Source organism: Camarhynchus parvulus, chromosome 14 (genome assembly GCF_901933205.1).
Source record: "Camarhynchus parvulus chromosome 14, STF_HiC, whole genome shotgun sequence".
NCBI classification, from domain to species: domain Eukaryota; kingdom Metazoa; phylum Chordata; class Aves; order Passeriformes; family Thraupidae; genus Camarhynchus; species Camarhynchus parvulus.
In genome coordinates this window covers 898032-917646 of record NC_044584.1, presented here as the reverse complement: position 1 = coordinate 917646, position 19615 = coordinate 898032, and the positions used below count along the sequence as shown (strand labels likewise).

Sequence of the window (19615 nt, the reverse complement as noted above, 5' to 3'; positions counted from 1 at the left end):
TTGCTGAAAGAAAAACCCTGCAATGTGCTCAACTCCAACCTCATTTCCAGCCTTTTCGCCTTATTTTGTAAGGCAGAAACATCTTGTGTAATGGCTGGGAGCAAAAGGGGCAGCCTGTGCAGCAGGGAGGGACTGGAGCCAGCCATTCCCTGTACCAGGGCAGGATTGGGCTGCCTGTGGAGCTCAGGGGCTCCCCAGGGATGGATGTGTGATGAGGGAGCTCTGCTCTCTGTGTGTGTGTAAGTGACAGAAAGAAAAATTCCATTTCTGGGGGAGGAAAAGTGATTTCTCTTGAAGGTGGCTGTGAAGGACAACAGCATCTGGAGGAAGGCTGTTGTTTCATGGAATCATGGAATGGTTTTGGTTAGAAGGGACCATAAAGATCATCTTGCCCCATAGACCAGGTTGCTCCAAGCCCCACACAACCTGGCCTTTGAACACTCCTTTCACCCTGCCATAAATCTCTCCAGGCTGTGCAGGAGGCAGAATGGAATTCTGACCTGTGGAGTGAGTGCCCCACCTAAAAGAGGTACTTCTTTTGTCCTTTGAATAAATCCACATGAAATGACTGAATTCCAGGGGGTTTTCATGCACAGAGATCTCTCCAGAGTCCCTTGTGTGCTCAGTCTCTGGCAGTGAGGGATGTCACTGCTTCTGAGCAAGAGGGGAGCCCTGTGGGTGGGCTGGGGGTGTCTCAGTGAGAGCTGGGGGTGTCTCAGTGTGATGTGGGGTGTCTGTGATTTGGGAGGTTCAAGCACCCCGCTGACAGCTGCCCTTGGAGTTGGCACACTGGATCTGCAACAGTTGGTGAGAGGAGTGGCTTGGGTGCAGTGCAGCTTGTAAGCCCAGGGATGATAAATGGCTGCTGTTTCTTCAGCACAGTTGTTATTACTGGCCTGACCTGTAATCAGTCCCATGCAGCTTTAATGCTGTTCTTCGTCTTAGAATTTTGATCTTCCCATTGCTCTCATGGAAATAATACTGGGTTTTGTTTTGCTCTTCCCTGAACAGTTTGGGTTTCTGTATTTGAACTCCTGCCTGTAGTGGAAACTGCCCTGGTTAAGAGTTTTCTCCTACAAATGACAGATGTCAAAGTGGTTGTGCTCTGGAGGAGTTTCTGATTCCCTTGCTGTGAGTGCTCTGTGGTGTGTGCTGTGTCTGCACTGGAGGGTTAAATGTCATTTCAGAAGAACCTGAGGACAGCTCTGGCAGGAGAATCCCAGAATGGTTTGATTTGGAAGGGACATTAAGGCTCATCTCATTCCACCCCTAATCCACTATCCCAGGCTGCTCCAAGCCCTGTCCAGCTGAGCCTTGTACACTTCCAGGAATGGGGCAGCCACAGATTCTCTGGGAAACCTGTGCCAGGGCCTCACCAGTCTCGTTGGTGGGGTTTGGATTACAAGCTGTGTCCTTAGAAAGACCTTAGGGGCATGCCAGGAGCAGAGGTGGCCCAGTGTCAGACAGGGATGATCTCCTCAGGTCAGTGTCCCCAGCCAGCCCTGGCTGTGACCTGCTGTCAGGAAGGAGCTGTGAGCTGCAGATGACCCAGCAAAATGATAAGCTTGAGTGCAGCATGCAGCCTGAGTGTCTTTGGGAGAGCAAAGCTGGTTTTGGGAAATCTTACATGTTATTTCTTCTTGTCCTGGTTAAGTGGGACTGCAGAAAAAGGAACAAATGACCCGAGGCTGAATGTCACAGCAGGTGAGTGTGACTGAATGTCACAGCCCAGTGAGTTTGCTGCAGTGTCACAGTGTGCACGGGATCAAACCCCAACATTCTGCTCATGGAAAATAGCTGTGATGGGGATGTTGCATCTTATTCAGAGCAAAACCTGGCTGTTTTGTCTTTATTGATTGCAGCTTGGGGCTTCAACAATTTCTGGCTGACAGGAAGGAAACCTCTGAGGTGCTTGAACTAACCAACCAAACAGAACCAAACCAGCGAAATGCTGTGTTTGTGTTCCTAAAATGTCCAGTCAGAACCTGATTTCATCAGTTTGTGGAAGACAAAAATGTGTTGAACATCAAATCTAAGTTACAGTATATTGCTAGAAATTTTCTGGGAAGAGCTGGTGCCTGATGACATTCCAGATGCTGTGGTTTGGTGTTTTATGAGTGGAAAATGAGTTAAACCTTTCCAATGCATGGATCCTTAAATGATTTCTGTCACCAGTCTCCATCCACCTGACTGTCTGTGGTTCTCTGTGCTTGTCAGGCAGTTCTGTCTGACTGCTGCTGATGGTTTGTCCCTTGGGTTTAGCTGTGCAAGAGGCTCTGGTTTGAGGCTGATCAGATCTGTAAATCTGCACTGTGGCTTCAGGAAACAGGACAGTGGAGGTGAGTACAGCTGTGTTGGTCCTATCCCTGTTGTTACTGTGGTACAGGAAGGGAGCTCATCCCATGGCTGGGGGAAGCAGTCTTTAAAGCTGAGTCTGAGATGCAGATCCTGGCCTGTGTGGTTCAGTTTGGGTTTGTCACATGTGTTTTCTAATTATTTCTCATTCTGCAAGGTCGTTTCTCCCATGTTTTCTCCTGTCCCCAGATCTGCTGCAGGTGGTGTGTTGTCACACTGCAGCAACACAGAATCCGTCCCTTTCTGCTCCTCTGAAAGGAATGTGTTGAACTTCCCAGCTGAGTTATTTTGTGTCCTGTTCCAGCAGGAGACAAGATGTCAGCTGCTAGAGGACAGTAAAACCATCTCAGATGCACGCTATCATTTTCTGCTTGTCTTCAATTAAACTGATTAGCAGCCCTCTTTGTTGTTGAGCTCAGGCCATTCCCCATGCTGCCAGCATGTACTTTGGCAGCACAGGCACTGGGATTTCCTGCATTGTTTGAGTCTTGGCCATTGACCTTCGTGGTCCTCGTTCTGGCACCGCCTCTGCTCTGGCAAGGCTGCAGAGGGCATTATTCAAACCCTGGAAGAAAAGAGAGAGAATTGCTTTAAAGGCATTGAGGGCTCTTCGTGCTCGTTGGCTCCGTGGGGTCATCACTGCAGAAAAGAGAGGAATTACTGGGGTTGTCAGGATAATTACTGCTTTTTTAGTGTTCTCATCCCAGGCTAGATGACAGTGCTGAGATTTCTAGTGAGTCATAAAAAGATGCCATCAGTGCTGTGTTAGGTGGTGTCCCTTTTGGACAGAGAGAGGAGAAACTTGGGTTTGGTTCCTTTTGGGAAGTCTCATGGGTGCTGGTATGCCCTGGATCTTTCCCAGCTCTGTACTGGGAGGCTGTGGAGGTTCTGCTGGAGAGGCTGGTGGGGTTGTGCTGGAGCCCAGTTGCAGCCCATGCTGTGGGTGCTGGCTGTGAGAAGATCCCCCTCTCCGTGCTGCTGGAGATGGGCACTGCAGGGACACACGAGCCACCTGCCCCAGCCCAGGGGAGGTCACGTAACTCACTCCTGCCACTGTCCCTATCTCTGTGGCATGGCTGCTCGTTGCCAGTGAATCATTTGCTCAGCCTGAGCCTGGAGTCTTGTACCTTGAACCTGCTCAAGGCCTGGTGCACTAAAGGAGCAATGCTCAGCTCGGGGCAGAGGCTGAAAGCATCACTTGATCTGTTGTTCCCCTTTCCATCTGGAGCCTTCCTGCCCATCAGGTGGCTGCTGTTGGTCTGGGAACAGCCAGGCTCGTGTAGCTGTCCCTGGTGTGGCTGGTGGGCTGATGAGAAGGGCAGATTAAGTCCTTGGAGTAAGATCTTTGAAATAAGATGCAACTTCTGCATTATTGATTTGTTTGCATGGTATTGTGCAGGTTGAATTAAATTGTCTGGAGTGAGATCCTGTACTTGATGTGGAACCAATGCCAGAATGCTCAGGTGGGAGTAAGTGCTTTTAAGTCCAGCAGGCTCTGAGATTGAAGGGTTGACAGTGCCAGGCTGACCTGCTGATTCTGTGCCTCAGGGTTGCCTTGCCATGGATCTGTCCCCCTGTGATTTGTCCCCAAAAGAGAAGAGGCCTCTGCAGTGGGACAGGGACAGCCTGGGGAGCCACAGCCGCTGAAGGAGCTGAGCCTCCCCAGGGTGACTTATCTTGTGTTTCACAGAACCTGTAAATGAGCTGGGGTAGAAACATGAGACACAGTGAGCCCTGTTGCTGTTGAAATCCCATGCTCTGCACTGTGGTGGTGCTGACTTTAAAGCTCTTTTCTGCTGGGGAAGTAAATGGCTGCAGTGGACAACCCAGACACGTGACTGCTGGGACACAGTCATGGAAAATTGGCTTGGTTGTTGTGGTTATTTGCTCTGATATAACTTTTCATAATACTGTCAAGCAGCTTTTTCCAAGTCTACTGGAATGTGTTATTTTTTATTTCTTCCCTTGTGGTATTTTTTTTTAAGAAGCACTATCAGAGCATCTGTATAAAACGTGGATTTTTACTGTTGTTGTGAGTAATGACTTACAGGCTCCTCTAACTCACTAGGGTTCTTTCCCCCACTTTTTATAGCAAATTAGCACAGAACCCCTCTGTTTATTTTAGTTGTAGCCCAAGGTTATGATTTATAGCAGGAGAAGCTAAAATAGCAGTTGTTAACTCTTCCAGTCTGATGAAATCAGATTTGCCTGATTTTAGTCTCAGCTCCTGCCTTGTTGTTTCTCTGGGGAGGGAAATCATCATTCCTTTGCCTTCTGCAGGGCTGGGTTGCTGAATTTACCCAGTGGTTTCTCATGTAAGCAGGTGTTGAAGAGCTTTGGTTTGCTCCTATACAGAAAACTCTGGTGTTTGTTTCTCTCTCTCCTGGGGAAGCTCAAGTGCACATTACAGTGGAGAAGAGCCTTATGTTGGGATATAAAGGTCACAAGTGTTTCCTTTCACCTCTCCAGCTGGGAGCCAGGCTGATTACTTGGGAGGTGGCAGCAAGTCTTTGCAACAAAAGGAGCTTTTGGGGTGTTTTTCTTGAGGGAGACCTGCAGAGCCGTCAGTCCTTTCTGTGTGGGCTCTGTAGCCTTCTTTGTCCAGCTCTAGCAGAGCTGATTTCCTCCTCTGGGGAAGAATTGGTGCTGTTCCTGCATTCCATGAACTCTCTGTGTGGGAGACCTCCAGCACCAGCAGTGTGTTGTATCCAGCTCTGGGACAGTACACTGCTTTGCTCACCTCCCATTGAATGTTTCCAGTGTGAGTATCACGTAGTAACAGAATTTTTTAATTGGTGTTTTTAAAATATATTTCAAAATATATTTTGACTTCTTTTTCCATTGTTGCAGGTGAAGGGGGAGAAGGGTGTGTGAACACCCATGAATGAGCTGTGATGGATAACAAGGACTCAGAAGCTGAGATCCACCCTCTGAAGACGGAGGATGTGAAAGCTCAGGAGAACCATGAGCACTATGTGGAGAGGAGGATTGTCAAGTCCTCGGGGCTGTCCCGGCTGTCCCGGTGGCGCACTGCTGCCTTCTTCATCTCCCTCTTCCTCTGCCTGATCATTGTGTTTGCTTTCTCCTTCATCATTCCCTGCCCAGAGAGGCCAGTTTCAGAAAGAACATGGTTCCAATACTACAACAACGCAGGTGAGCTTGCTGCAGCAGGATAAATACTAACCAAGAGTCCTTTTCCTTTCTGTGCCACGGATTTGGGCTGTGGGCCTCTGCCTAAGCACAGACCTGCAGGGATGCAGCCCTTGGGAGCCAGATCTGTGAATACCTGACCTGGATAAGCAATGGCCCATCCTAATTGGAGTGGCCTTCCAGGAGGTGTTTACAGGATCTAGTGGAGAAATTAGATTCTGCTCTGAAGTGGTAACAAGGTAGCAGGCTGGCCTCAATGAGAAAAAAAAAATAAGAGAAAGGATATCTGGGAATAAACCTCTGTTGAAGCTTGCTCTTTAAAATGTTCCTTTGGAGTTCGAGCTGAGGTTGGAGCCAAGTAGGCATTTTTTTCCTCTGTCACTTTGACTTTCTCCCTTTTCCCCATGGCCAACACGAGGGGAAGAAGAATAATTCCGTCTTGTTTTTTTAATAAATTGCTCTGTAGTTATTAGAGCTATTTTTATTCTGGTTGCTTTAGTTGGCTCTTCAGCCTGGGTCCTGCTCCCCAGAGGCTCTGCAGTCGTTTCTGGGAGAGCTTTTCTTTAATCTTGTGTGCAGTGGGTTGTGCTGGATGTGCTGTAAATGCAGAGATAGTGCTCACAGCAGGGACTGAGCTGTGTGTGGTGCTGCAGACACCCCAGGTGCTGCTACTCTGAGCTCAGGAAAGCTGCTTTTAGCTGCTAAAAATATGGAGTATCTGGGTTTTGTGGGGCTTGGGTGGGGCTTCTTTATACTTTGAGAATAGCAGCCCCACTCCAAGATCACAGTTGTTCTTTGTTCAGCATAGTTCAAATTCTGGCTGCTTGCCTCTTAAAAAAGACATCCTCTGGGGAATAGCAAATTGAAAAAATTGTTTGGCACTAACTTCCTGTCCTTGGTACTTGTGTACGTGATTTTTTTTAATATAAAAGCCAGTTTGTCCTGATGTTGTGCTGTCCAGGATGGAGGCAGTGAGTAGGTCTCTAGGAATTTGTGTTCTGCTCCAACTTTCTCTGCTGTGGGCTAAGGAAATCCTCAGCAGAGCCTGGCTTGTGTTCTCTTGCAGTGCCCTACCCGTTCCTTGCTATAGCAGATGTGAGTGAAGACAAAGTACAAGATGTGCTCTTTGCATTCAAATCTGGCAACAGCAGCAGATTGAACGTGTCCTGTCTGGATGAAGGTACCTGATCCACAAAGAGCTGTCCTTTCTCTCCAGTTCCAGTTAGTGACTGGGAGAGAAGGCTGGCTGGGGAGAGGAGCTGGGTGAGTCCCAGCTCCTGGGTGGTGCAGGGGCAGCTCCCTCTGACCCCTCTTGTCCCCAGGGCTGCCATCTCCCTGTGCCTTCATCGCTGCAGTGTCTGGCAGGAATGGCAGCGTGCTCTGGGAGAGCCCAGCTGCAGAGGAGGTGCAGTGGCTGCAGTGTGACATCCAGCAGCTGGGCACAGCAGCAGGCCCGGGCTGCCTCGTGATGGAGAAGCCACTGTCCCTTACAGCAGTCAGCCTGAACACAGGTGAGTGCCAGCAGAGCCCTGCTGCCACACAGGGCATGGGCCACCTGCTTTCCTCACCTGGTGGCCTCCAGGGGGGACGTCAGTGTGACAAGAACAATGAGCACTGGGTATTTATTTATTGCTTGGAAGCCTTGCCAGAGCCGCTTGCTGGGCGTTGAGGAGCGCGTGCTCTCAGCCTCGCTGTTCCAGAGGTTTGGAGGGGGTTTGTGCCAGCCACTGTTTCATAAGACCAGTGTTCCAAGAGCTTTTGAAACAGGAGGAGCAGTCACTAGCTGTGTTACTTTATACTCCCCAGGGTTAGACACAAACCTGCACCTGCAACGTTTCCCAGTTATTTGTGTGTGCGTGCCAGGAGTGCCTGCTGTGGCAGGAGGAGTGGGAGTTCCAGGCATTTATGATTTTAAAGTTGTCAAGGAGAGCACTTAGGATAAGTGTTTGCCAGTCTGTTTCAGCAGTTTACAATTCTGCCTAGTTCCCCTGGAAAGGTTTTTTCCTTTCTAAACTTAGAAGTGGAGAAATTCATCATCATCATCTTGCCTACCGTGGGTGGGGGTAAGGAGTGCCTGTACTGCTTTAGGAACAGTGATCATCTGCTGCACCTTGAACCCTCCTTGCTGTTGAAGCCTAAAATACATTTCCATTTTGGAGGTCACTGTTTCAAAGGTCTAAACAATATATGGTCTCCCTAGGATCCCATTGTTTGTATCTGATAATAAACCCCTCACTCTGTTTTCCAAAAATTGGAAAAAAGAAATAGCAAGAGGTACAGCTCTAAGGAATCTGAGGTGTAGCTTTTAATTTCTAGTGTATAGATGTAGATACACACAGAGCTATAAAGTTTCTGCACCAGCAGAGACCTCTTATCACCATTTCCCTCATGTGTAGGCTTTAGCACAGGTTATTTTTAGACTATTAATGAAGTAGGTACTTTCAGGTCAAAGTGTAGAAAGTTGGCTGTGGAGCCAAAGGCTTGCAACTAAAGACAGCCATAAAGGCAAGTGTGGAGAGGAGGAGCCAGGCTAAGCTACAGGTCACAGCCATACAGGGAGGAAAACATTCCATAGATAACTTCAAAGCAAGAGAGGAAAAAATGCATCAGAAAAGTGAGTAACCCAGGAGTTTATGTATTTAATGCATTTTTGCTATTAAGTAGGTTAAAAATGGTTTCTGAGCTTAGCTGACTGGGGGTTAGGAGGGCAGAGCAGAATAAAATGTATTTAAATAGGCTAAATGTATTCAAAGAGGCAAAGTCTAACTTACATCACAGTGTGCTAAAAACAGTAGCCAGCACAATCTTTAGCTGTTAATGATTCATCATCGTGGAGGATTTGGTGAGATTCCAGGGCTCTCAGGCTGTCTAGCCCCTGCCTGTAGGAAGATTGAAGGAGAGATAGGCAGATTATCATCTGAATGTGTCTGATGTGGTTTTGATCTTTAAATGCTGATAAAGTTAGTGGTTTTTTTATCAGTTGAAGTTGTTCTAAGTCCTGCTTTCTTCATTGCCACAAGGAGTGACCAGAGTGGGCAGGAAGGGAAGTGTAGGAGTGCAGGCTCCCGTTTGTGTGGGACATCTAACATTCCTGCATGTTTATCTTACCAGCAAACTGGGACACACAGGAGCTTAAGATTAACTGTTCCAGGTCAAAGCAAAAGTCTTTGTAGCTGTTCATTATTCCATCTCTGCCATAGCCTGAGGCAGAGTCTCAGGAAAGGGGACAGGAGTAAGAGTTTTGTTACATCTTCTCTCTTCATCTGATCCTCCAGCAGCCTGAGCAGTGAGCCCTGTGGGTGGTTCTGGTCTCCTGAGGGATTGTGCAGAAAGGGCACCGTGATGATCAGATGATGGAACTGCTTCTGTGTGAGAAATCACTAAATAAATAAACCAGAACTCCAACCTGGAGAATGTCTGACAGGGAGAAAAGTCTCTGTGTCCTCTGCATCTGCTTGAAGTGAGAGCTGAGCTCAGTCTTCTGAGTTCTGATTTTATTATTCCTTCCAGACCAGAAAAACCCATCCCTTTCACCCAGGTTAGATTTGCAGTCTGGGCACTTGCCTGATTTCCATCTTGGCTCCTCTTGCTGTGACCCTGGGCTCTGAGGAAGCGCCGTGGCACTGCAGATGTCAGAGGTGACAGTCCCATCTCCTGAAGGAGCAGGACAGGGCTGCTTTCTGTGCTCTCTCTGGGCTGGCTTACAGCATGGAAAACTTCTCAAGTGCTTGGTGCTGAATCCAGCTCAGTGTCACCTGTTTCTCTTGACTCAGACTGTTCTTTTAAGAGAATAAGATATTTTCTCCCAAACTCTGTCAGCTGTCTGACCACCAAAGATTAGAGCCTGGAAAATTAGAGCCTAGAAATTCACTGACAAGTGAATTTCATTAGCCTGGTCTTACTCTTGTACCTTTGGACAGTCCTGAAGCTAGAATGTGGTAATTTAAAACTTCAGTTCTTTCCTTTTCCTGCTTATTTTCTTCGAGGGCAAAATTCTTTGCCTTGCCATGATTTCCTAAGGAAACTAGGAAATCTGCTCTCTTCACTTCACATCTGTTGTCATAGTAACAAATCCAAGTGGTTTTTTCAGCTTTGCAGTAAAAGCTTTGGAGCAATTCTACTAGAAATACAGCCTGCCTTGAATTATTGCAGACAGCATCAAGTAGTAATTCCTTGGCTTTCAGTCCAGCTGCCTTCCTGACAAAGAACAGATGATTACTTTGCATTCCTGAAATGATAATTGCTGTGTGTGATGCTGGGTAAAGGGGAGGGTAAACATTTGCCCTGGGAGCACCTAATCAGACACTGAGATGTTCATTAGAAAGAAAACCCCCCAGCAGTGTCCTCCCTGCCAGGTTCCACTGCAAATTCCACTGGTCAGTGACTGGAAAGTGGCCCACAGCTGTGGACAGTGGATGGACAGAGCCACTCAACTGGTCTGGAGCTGTTGAAGAGAAACCAACACCAGCCATCCCCTGCTTGTTAAAAAGCAAATCTTTGTTATCTCAGTGTACAAATAAGTTTGGGGTGTGTGTTTTCTTCAAACAAGGGAGAGGTGGGATGTGGCCTGAGCTGTGGCTGGTCATGTCAGTGGGGGAAACATCTGCAGGAACATCTGCAGGAGGCAAGTTGCAGCAAAGAAAGTTCTGCTAGGAGTTGCAGCAGCACTGGTCAGAATTCAGCTGCTTTATGGTCTCAAAATGTGTGTGCAGATTTGAGTGCACAGCAGCAGGGATTTAGGTCACAGCAAAGGCTCCTCCATGCCATGAACATGCTGGGAAGCTTGTTAACCAAAGGCACAAGGGAGGCAAGCTGTTCTTTGTGCCAGGGTGTTTGGGTGCATTCCTGCAGGCAGCTGGGATTGCTTTCCAATGTAAGAGGAAACTGTGGATACTGGGATTCATTGGGAATGCAGAAAAGCAAGGAAGTACCCCATGATCAGCATAAATGTGGCTGGTTTGTGGTGCTGATGGGCTGGGACAGGAGCAGTTATAACCTTTCAACCTAAGATGCCTTTTAATGACTGTTTCCCACTGTGTTCCAGGGGAAGTTCTGTGGAGGCAATCCCATGGCTTTGGAGCTAATTATACTGTGCTGACTCCTTTATCAGTGATTCCAGATGTGGATAATGATAATGTTCAGGACCTGATGATCTTTATTACTAAAGAAGGCCAGGTATGTCCTCCTGAAGCTCTGATAAGCCCGGTGGCTGCCACAGAGGATGGCAGGAATGCTGTTTATTTCCACCTTGTAGTCTCAGAGGAAGTGTCCAGAGGCCTCTGGTTTCTGTGGGTTTGGGGTGGGTTGTTTCCCACCCTCCAGAGATGTACTCCCAAATCAGCACAAGTGTTTTATGGTTTAAAAAAATGAAATAAATCAAAGAGCTGGGCAGTAATCCCTCCCATTTTTCAGTGTGCTCTCCTCACTGCATGTTCCTGTGCTGTCTGGGGAGAGAGCTGGGGCAAGATGAGCTTGCAGTTTTCTGCTTCTCTGCTTAGAGAAGTGGAAGTGAACAAACCCTGACAGCTTTGGCTCTTAGATCAAAGCACAGCTGACAGTCAGTGCTTTTGTACCAGCACTGCCCTTTTCTGATCCCTTCCCTCTCTCTGCCTGTGGTCTGCTTTGCACTGCTCTTCCCAGTGTCACTGTGCTGGTTAATTCTGATCTGAGTTCATTTAGTGGAACAGCTGCTGGTGGTGTTATCTCCCTCCAAATGTTGCTTCTCCCATTTCTGAGAGGGGGAAAGTCATGTACCCAGAACAGATTTTCTGCTAAAACATCTCCATCCATGATGGAGTGGCACAGCATTGTCTGCATGCCCAGTGTGTCCTGTTCAAAGCACACAAGTTCCAGCTCCCTCTGGGTCTGATGGGAGCAGTGGGAGCCCCATGTCCTCATACCAGAGCCATGGAGTCATTGAAGTTGGAAAAGACCTCTGAGATCATCGAGTCCAACCTGTGACTGATCCCTGCCTTGTCACCACCCCAGAGCACTGAGTGCCACCTCCAGGCTTTCCTGGGACACCTCCCACAATGGTGACTCCACCACCTTGCTGGGCTGCCTCTTCTGTTTAACAACCCTTTCTGGGAAGAAATTCCTCCTGGTGTCCAAGCTGAACCTCCCTTGGCACAGCTTGAGGCCATTTCACCTTGTCCTGTCCCTTTTTCCCTGGGAGCAGAGCCTGACTCCCACCTGGCTGCCCCCTCCTGTCAGGGAATTATGGAGAGTGAGAAGATCCCCACTGAGTCTCCTTTCTCCAGGCTGAGCCGCCACAGCTCCCTCAGTTCCACCTCAGAGGACATGTGCTCCCTCTGAACACCCTTCCCCAGCTCTGTTCCCTTCCCTGGACCTGCTCCAGCCCCTCTGTGTCCTTTTGCAATTGAGTGGCCCAGAACTGGGCACAGCAGATGAGGTGTGGCCTCACCACTGCCCAGTACCAGGGCAGAAGCATTTCCTTGGCCCTGCTGGCCACCCTGTGGCTGGTACAAGCCAGGTGCCATTTGCCTTCTGGGCCAATGTCCTCCATAAGAAAATAGGGTTTTGCTGTCCAAGGCATTGTTGCCAGAGTCATCAGAAATTCCATCTTCTCCACCTCCTACAGTTCTCTGTGTTTTCTTTCCTCCTTGCTTTTGCTATCCCAGTTATCTCAAGACTTTTGTTTTTTTAATCTTAGGCGGCCAAGAAAAGTTTGAATGTAGCCTCTGTTCTGCAAGACTGCCTTTTGATCTGTTTTCCATTTTAGCTCTCTTGCTATCTTGGTATGAAATCCCTTCCTCCCTCTGGATTTGGCAGGCACTTTCCTAACTTAAGGAAAAGTATGTTCTCTTTTGAGAATCACGCAAATGCAGGAGCTGGAGTGGAGCTCTGCAGCATGGAAAGGGCTGGTCAGAAGGGAGATTCAGCACTCAAGTAGAGGAGCTTTGTTGCTCTCAAGGGCTGCAGTTGAAAGGAGAGAGCTGTGAGCAGTCTGTGGAAGGGTCTGTGTGCAGGGGGTCAGATGGCAGCGTTTCCAGAGAGTCCCATTGACCCCTCCCTGCTGCAAGCTTCAGCACAAACACATCCCAGAAAATGTGATGGTTTTTGGCATCCATCTCCTGTGGCAGCACAGAGGGGGTGGCAGTGCAGCGAGGAAAATGTGTTTCTCACTCCCTGAGTAAATAAATACCCTTGGCTCTCACTGTCCCAGGGCAGCCACTGGAGCAGTAAAGGTGCAGCTGACCTGCCAGAGCTGGTGTGTGTCTCCTCCCAGTGCAGGAGGCTGGGAATAGCTGCTGGATGTCTTGTTCTCCCTCTCCAGCCGTGTTCTTGTTCCCCCTTTTTCACCTGCCAGACTCTCCAGATTTGCTTTGGATTTCCTTTGCTTTCCAGTCCCTTCCTCTCAAGGTAGAGGGAAGGGTTCCTGCCTGACTCAGCGTCTCTGATGGATGCTGTTTCTCCTGGTCAGATGTTTCATTTGTCCCTAAAGTCCATTGCACTCCCCAGACTCTGACTGTTGCTCAGACATTTAAATCTGATCCTGACTTTAACCTTTGTTCTCCTGGGTGAAATGTTTTTAGTGGATTTTGTTACCCTGCACAAAGAATAGAAAGAAACCTATCAGCTCTTTTATCTCCTTGGACTCACATGAGCCTAGGAGGAGTAGATTAGGGCACTTAAAACATTTGGCAGAGCTGCCATGTGAAGCCAAGTTTCCCATGTCCATATGCTGCACTGTTGCTGACATTACATCATCTCCATCTTGGGCTTGCTGGATCTTGGATCTTTGCTGTCCTTACAGAGCTGGGGCTGCTGTTCCACAGTCCCAGTGTGTAAGGAGGGTGGGTGACAGGGGCAGCAAATTATCAGAGCAGGTGGCTGTGCTGGAAGTGGTTTTCAAACTTGCAGAAGAATTCAGAGCAGGGGTGTCACCAAACTCACGCGCACTCCTCCAAAACCAGGGAGAGACTTCCCATCCAAGCCTGTGCTGCTCGCATTCAGTTGCTGTTTGGTACCAGCTTTAACCTTGTTGCTTGTTGTCTGTAATCCCTTCCCTGTGTAGGTGAAAGTCTTCATCTATTCAGGAAGAACTGGCCAGCAGGTTGGCTCCACGGGCAGCCTGAGGGTGGATGGCACCGCTCGCCACGTCAGGCTGCAGCTGCACTCCTCCTCCTCCTACTTCCTTTTCTACACAGGTACAGCTCTGCTGGGGAATTCAGTCTGAAAGAGTGATTGTAGCTGAGATCAGGGTTAGTAAACATCATCTGACAGTGTGTCTTGCACTCTTACAAGCTATGTGGAGCAGTCAGAGAGCTGTTCAGGCGGGGGCTTCTGCTTAAACTGCAGTTTGTTATGTACTGTAGTGATTTTATTTAACAAATGTCAAGCATGAAAGGATTAGGCAGTCATTTATAGCAAATGATTACTGTGGAACACTTGGATTATGAACAGATAAAATGTTAAAAGCATTCAATAGCAGGCTTGAGTCTCAAAATACCACTACAACTCTATGATGCAAGCCCTAAAAATATAGTTGATCTGACAGATCTGGAAAATCATAGAGTTCAGAGCAAGGGCAGGATAACTTATCTCTCTCATTCTTGTCTTTTTTTTTTTTCCACAGAGAAGTCTATCTATGCATATTCCCTGAAAGATCTGTGCAGCACAGTAGTTGGGGTGGAAGTTAATCTTCCCAGCTTCCAGCTGGATTCTCATTTGGAGAAGAACATTGACCGTGCCACGCACCTCTTGTCCCTTCTCAGGTGTGAGATTATGTCTTGGAGGCTGGTGGAGTGGGGGGGGTTGGTGTTCCTGACAGGATGGCCTGGTGGGACTTTGTTCTCTCCTGGCTATGTGGTTTTTGGACTAGGAGCACATCCAGAGTTCAGGACAAGGGTTGGTGTTAATGGCTTCATTAGGGATTCACAGAAAAGCAGACAAAGCACACTGGGGTTTCCTATTTGGATTTACTGTGCAAGGAAGAAAACTCCAAACCTCACAGTAAAACCATCCATAGCCTAAAAAACTTAATAATTTCTCTGTCCTTGTTCAGATTTGAAGACATTCGCTACTTGGCAAAAGTTCCTGGGCACTCACGGGACAACATCTTGGTTGTGGACTCAGAGATGGCCAAACTGATCAGCACAAAAGATCTCCACACTCTGTGGACCCTCAATGTGTCCCGTGTTTTGAGGTAGTGTTCTCACTGTGGGCCAGATGTGGCATTTCCAGGTTCCCAGCAACAGCAGTGTCCTGGCAGATGCAATTCCTTTTTTGCCTGGGTCATATCTTGATCTTGCTTATTGTATTGTGTCCCCTCAAATGCTGGGAGCTGCTTCAGGATGGAGGAGCTCAGAGCTTTGCTTGCTCATTTTGTGCCTGCTGTGATGTGGCTGGGCTCAGAGTTGGGGTGGTACCAGGCCAACCCAATGTTATGCAGTCAAGTCTCTTAGCAGGGCAGGTGTGGGAGGATGGAGGCAGCTGGGAAAGCAAAGTGTGCCCAACCATCAGGGTGGGTTCAGGTCTGTCCCTGCTCTTTCTCTCCCTCAGTGAGCCGCTGCTCGGTTACTACAAACCTGATGCTCATGGTGTCGTCCTGGAGAGTGAAATTGGACCCAACAGGAAGAAGGTTTGAAATTTCTTCCTTTTAACTTCTCATTTCTCTGTATGTCACAGCTCAGGCAGGAATTGAGCCAAGGATAGTTGGTGGGATGTGTTCCCTCTGGCTGATTTTAGGAAGCTTTAAGCTGTGAAAGGATCTCTTTCAACAGGTTATTGAAGCCAGCTCAGGCACTTTAATTCTCTTCTCAGCAAGAGGCTTCAATGACAGAACTTTGAACCCCTTGAAGTAGCTGCAGAACTTGTGATTTTACTCTAACGTGGCCAATCCCAGGTCTCACATCTCTGTGATGCTTTGCTTCAAATATTTCCCCATCTTGCCATGTGTCACATACTCGTTCCCATAGACAGTGCGAGGAGAGACAGCTGACCTGACTTCTCTTATGGCTTGTGAGCTGCCTTTGTCATGAGTTCCTTTTCTTTCTTCCCTGCTAGGTTATGATTGTTGAGAGTGAATCTGGAGCAGTCCAGTGGGAGCTGAAGCTGAACTCGGGGCCAGGGAGCCCTGGCCCAGCCACCCTTCCCACTGCAGATCACCGCTCTGCCTTCCTCATGTGGGGAGACTTCCAGGAACCAGGCAATGAGACAGTGAGTGCTGGGGGCTGCTCTTCTCCAGGCTTTGGGCCGGAATTGGATGGAGTTCCCCCTTTCTCAGTGTTGATATTCCCATCTGTCTGTGCCACTGACCCTGCAGCCGCATGCACTGGGTGTGGGATCCGTGTCCCTGCAGGTGATGGTGGCACTGGGAGCTTTTGTCATCCTCAGCCTGGTTATGTAGAGAAAATTAAATTGGTGGCTCTGTGAGCAAAGTCACTGCCCTGCCTTGGTGTGGCACTGTCTGTGAGGTGGGAGGCTTCTGGCCTGGCACCTCTGGAGCTGCTGCTGTGTCCCTGGGAGCCTCCCATGGGAGCATTGCATGCAGTGATCTCTGTGGCCATGTGAAAATCCTCTCTGTGCCCCAGGCAGCCGCAGGCAGCCTCTGTGCACAGCTCAGCTGCTTGCAGAGCACTTGGGGCAGTGACAGGCAGCACTGGTGACAGTTTGTGTCTCAGAGGCTGCTGAAGCACCAGCTGAACTTCCTGTGCTTTCCTTGCTTGCTCTGCCAGCCCTGAGGCAGAAATCTGTCTCCTGCCTGCAGCAGACAGGCCAGCTATTTGCAGGAAGCTCAGGGTGGGAAGGCGAGCACTGAGCAAAATCCCAGCACTTGTCCTGATGGCATCGGTCAGGCTGAGCTGGGCTGACACAAGTGTCTGGCTGGGTGTATCCTGTCCAGTGTGAGTAATAGCTGAGCCTGGTGCTGCTGCTGTCTCTGGGATGAGGTGTGAGTGTGTCCTGATAGTGTCCTGTTGGTTGCAGAGACCCAGAGCTCCTCTCCAGAAGCTGTACCTTTTCCACCCTTCCTACACTAATGTCGTGTTGGAGCTCCGCAACAGCACCGACCAAATCGTTGCGTTCACTGGTGAGTCCTGTCCTTGCAGCCCTCCAGCCAGGAGCTGCAGGAGCACCCTGGTCCCTCCTGGTCCCTCCTGGTCCCTGTGGGTGGTGGGTGTGGTGGCCAGTCCAGCACAGAGGCTCAGGCTGCGTTTCTGTGTGCTCCGGTTGCAGCGGCGCTGTTCGAGCGGAGCCGTCACGCCTGCTACGTGCTGCTGCGGGGCCCCCAGCCCGGAGAGGGGCCAGGCCCCATGTCCCTGATGAAGAGGAAGCTGAAGGAGGATGTGGCAGTGAGCAGGGTGCTCTGGCTGCGCCGCACGCCCGGGGACGAGGAGCAGCACATCCGGGACCGCCTGTACAGGATGCGATTCCAGAGCCGAGATTGAGCTGAAGGGGAACGGGAGAGGCTGCCCTGCTCTGCAGCCCTGCTCTCAACAAGCCCAGAGCCTGCAGTCCCATGGGAAGCTGCCTTTCTTGATCCACAAACCAAAGTGTGGCTGGCAGGGAAGCACCCCCAGTGTCTAGGGACACCCAGGCTGTGGGGGCAGCTGCCAGAGTGTCCGTCCTCAGAGCTGATGGGACTTCAGTGCTTGGCCACCACTGAGGTGTCATCAGCTCAGGGAGGAGGGCTTTCCCCTCCATCCCTCTGTGCCCACAGAACTGTGCTGACTCAGGAGTGTGTCTGGAGGAAAACATGTGCTTGCTGAGGTGCCAGAATTGATGATTTCTGGGATGCCTGAGAAGTGGAGTTGGATGTCTGGGAAGTGGAGTTTGCTGTGTGGTGTTAGATTTCCTTTCTGAGTCAGCTCTCCTGGCTGGGGAGAGGTGCTTGGCTGCAAGTGTTGATTTGCAATTACCCTCTCCTGGATTTGCTTCAGTAGTGGGGGGGTGTGTGGTGACCCCAGCCATGGCTGTGGTGTGTCTGGTGTCACTTGGGCCAGCAAAGCACAGGTTAAAGTGTCATTCTACTTAGCAAATGGCCTTTTCTCCCAAGAACAGCCCCGTGTCCTGCTCTGCAGTCACCAGCCTGCCTGTGTCTGTGTCCTCTGCTGCTTCCTCCCCAGCCAGGCTGTGCAGTGTTGGTGGCACCAGGAGGGAGCTGGTCTCCCACCTGATGGATGCATCAGTGTTCCTCCCTTCCCTCAGCCTGCTTACAGGTGGTGAGAGATCCCCCCTGAGCCCAGGCTGGCTGGTCCCTGGAGGTACCACCACCACCTCTCCAGGTTTAGGGAACCAGAGGATCTGGCTTGAGTAGAATTGCACTTTAACCTTTTCTGGGAGCTGGGATTGCTGCTTTGGGAAGCCCTGGCAGTGCCAGCATCCTGCTCATTCAGTCTTGCAGCTGCTGAGGAGCCTTCTCCAAGCACTGTTCCTGCTGCCAGGGGGTGGGCAGGAGCTCTGTGCTGCCTCCCTGCCCTTGGAATTGCAGTGATGCTGGGTGAGGATCCTGAAGCACTCTCCTCCCTGCCCAGCCTGCTGTCCTGAGGGGATGGGACAGGTTGCTGTGTGAAGATGACACATTTCTCCTGGAGATCCATGTAGCACCATGAGGTGTTTGCTCTGCCCTGTCCTGATGGGTGCCAGTGCAGGCTGTACAAACAAGGTGCAGAGCCTTGAAAACAGTTGGAACCAGCTACTGAGTCCTGAAAATAAAAAATAGGCCTAAAAATAACCTCTCTCAGGCTCTGCAGTGCTGGAGGGGGTTTGGCCAGTGCCTCCCTCCCTTGCCGAGTCTGACCCTGGGGGATATTGGAAACACTGGAGGATGGGAATGTGCAGCATCAGGCATCAGCTCCTCCCTTCAGCCCCTGCTGGGCTGAATGTGCCCCTGGGCAGCTGCTGTCAGCAGCTCGCAGCACAGCCCCAGCCCTCAGGCTGCCTGGGCACCTCCTGCTTCCAGCCCTGTCTCCCTGTGCCCCATACCCCGGGCAGCCAAGGGAGCCAGCCTGGGGTGCCTGGCTGTGCAGGAAGCCAGGGGTGCTCTCTGCAGAGTGCTCCACAACCTTCAGAGCCCCCTGGGCTCACAATGACGGGCTTGCCCCTCTGCCTCTCTTCCCAGCTGTTTTCTGAGGGAGCCCAGGAGTGCAGGGAGGTTCCCCAGCTGTGTCCCCCAGCTCGGGTTTCCTCTTTGCTCAGCACCTTCGGCCTGACAGCCCCCCAGGTGTCTGTGCCAGCGTTGCAGCCATGAGAGGGCTGGATTGAGGCTGCCCTTCAGCCAGCTGGGGCCGGGCACAGGGCAGGGCACCCCAGGCTTGCACTGTAGCCCAGCCTGGGTGCTGGGTGTGGATTGTTTCCTGCTGAGATTCCCCTGGCCGGGAGCAAGGGGAATGCCTGGGCTGTGTTCTCATCACGCTCTCCCTCCTCAGATCCCTACTCAGACCTGACCTTCCCATAGGCACACTGAATGTTCCTTGAGGAGAGCTGGAGTTTCAGCTTTGAGGAGCTTTCCTGGCTTTAAGTTGTCCAGAAATGTTTCTGGACAGTTTGGAAATGCAGATTTCGCCGTGGCAGCTCAATTAAACGCATCAGTGCCAAACCAGCACCTTCTTAACAAAACCAGTCTGTTTCCAGCTTGTTTCCTGTGTAATTTTTTTTTTTCAGTATTTGATGAATGACTTTGTGCCTTGATTCAATAACTCAGCTGGGTGGCAATGGCTATATCACTGTGTTATGTGTTAGTGTGGTTTTTAACAATGAGACTGTTTGGTTTGGTTCTTTAACTTATTGCAGATTGTGCTGTACAGGACTCGCTTTAACCAGAATGGTTTCAATAAATCCTCTTTTGCATTGTTTGTAAATGGTGCCCTGCTTTGATGTTGGAGGTTACACAAGACTTTGGGATTTTTTGTCAGCCCTTTGAGTGACCTCCCCAAGGCAGAACCCCCCCTCCTTGGGAGGGATCCAGGAGTCCTGGTGATGCTTTGATGGCTGAGGTGCTGCCTGCTGCCCTGTCCTGCTGCGGCAGGTGATGGAGCAGGGAAAGGGAGAAGGCAGCATGTGGAGAGAGGCTGGAGTTAGATAACGAGGCCGGGCCAGCCCGTCCCTGCCCCCCCGGGGCTCTGTGACCTGGTTTTACACCCCAGAT

At 50.1% G+C, this 19615-nt stretch overlaps 1 protein-coding gene across 1 annotated transcript; it reads left to right on the top strand.

Moving 5' to 3' along the window:
- Positions 1–1671: 1671 nt before the first annotated feature.
- FAM234A (family with sequence similarity 234 member A) lies at positions 1672–19328 on the top strand. The gene is made up of 13 exons (XM_030958530.1): positions 1672–1704; positions 2263–2339; positions 5206–5508; positions 6572–6685; positions 6828–7016; positions 10550–10680; positions 13544–13676; positions 14105–14243; positions 14534–14674; positions 15031–15109; positions 15535–15687; positions 16456–16558; positions 16705–19328. Exons 3-13 carry the CDS (start codon positions 5250–5252, stop codon positions 16914–16916), a joined length of 1653 nt encoding a protein of 550 aa, XP_030814390.1. The 5' UTR covers positions 1672–1704; positions 2263–2339; positions 5206–5249; the 3' UTR covers positions 16917–19328.
- The last annotated feature ends 287 nt before the right edge of the window (positions 19329–19615 follow it).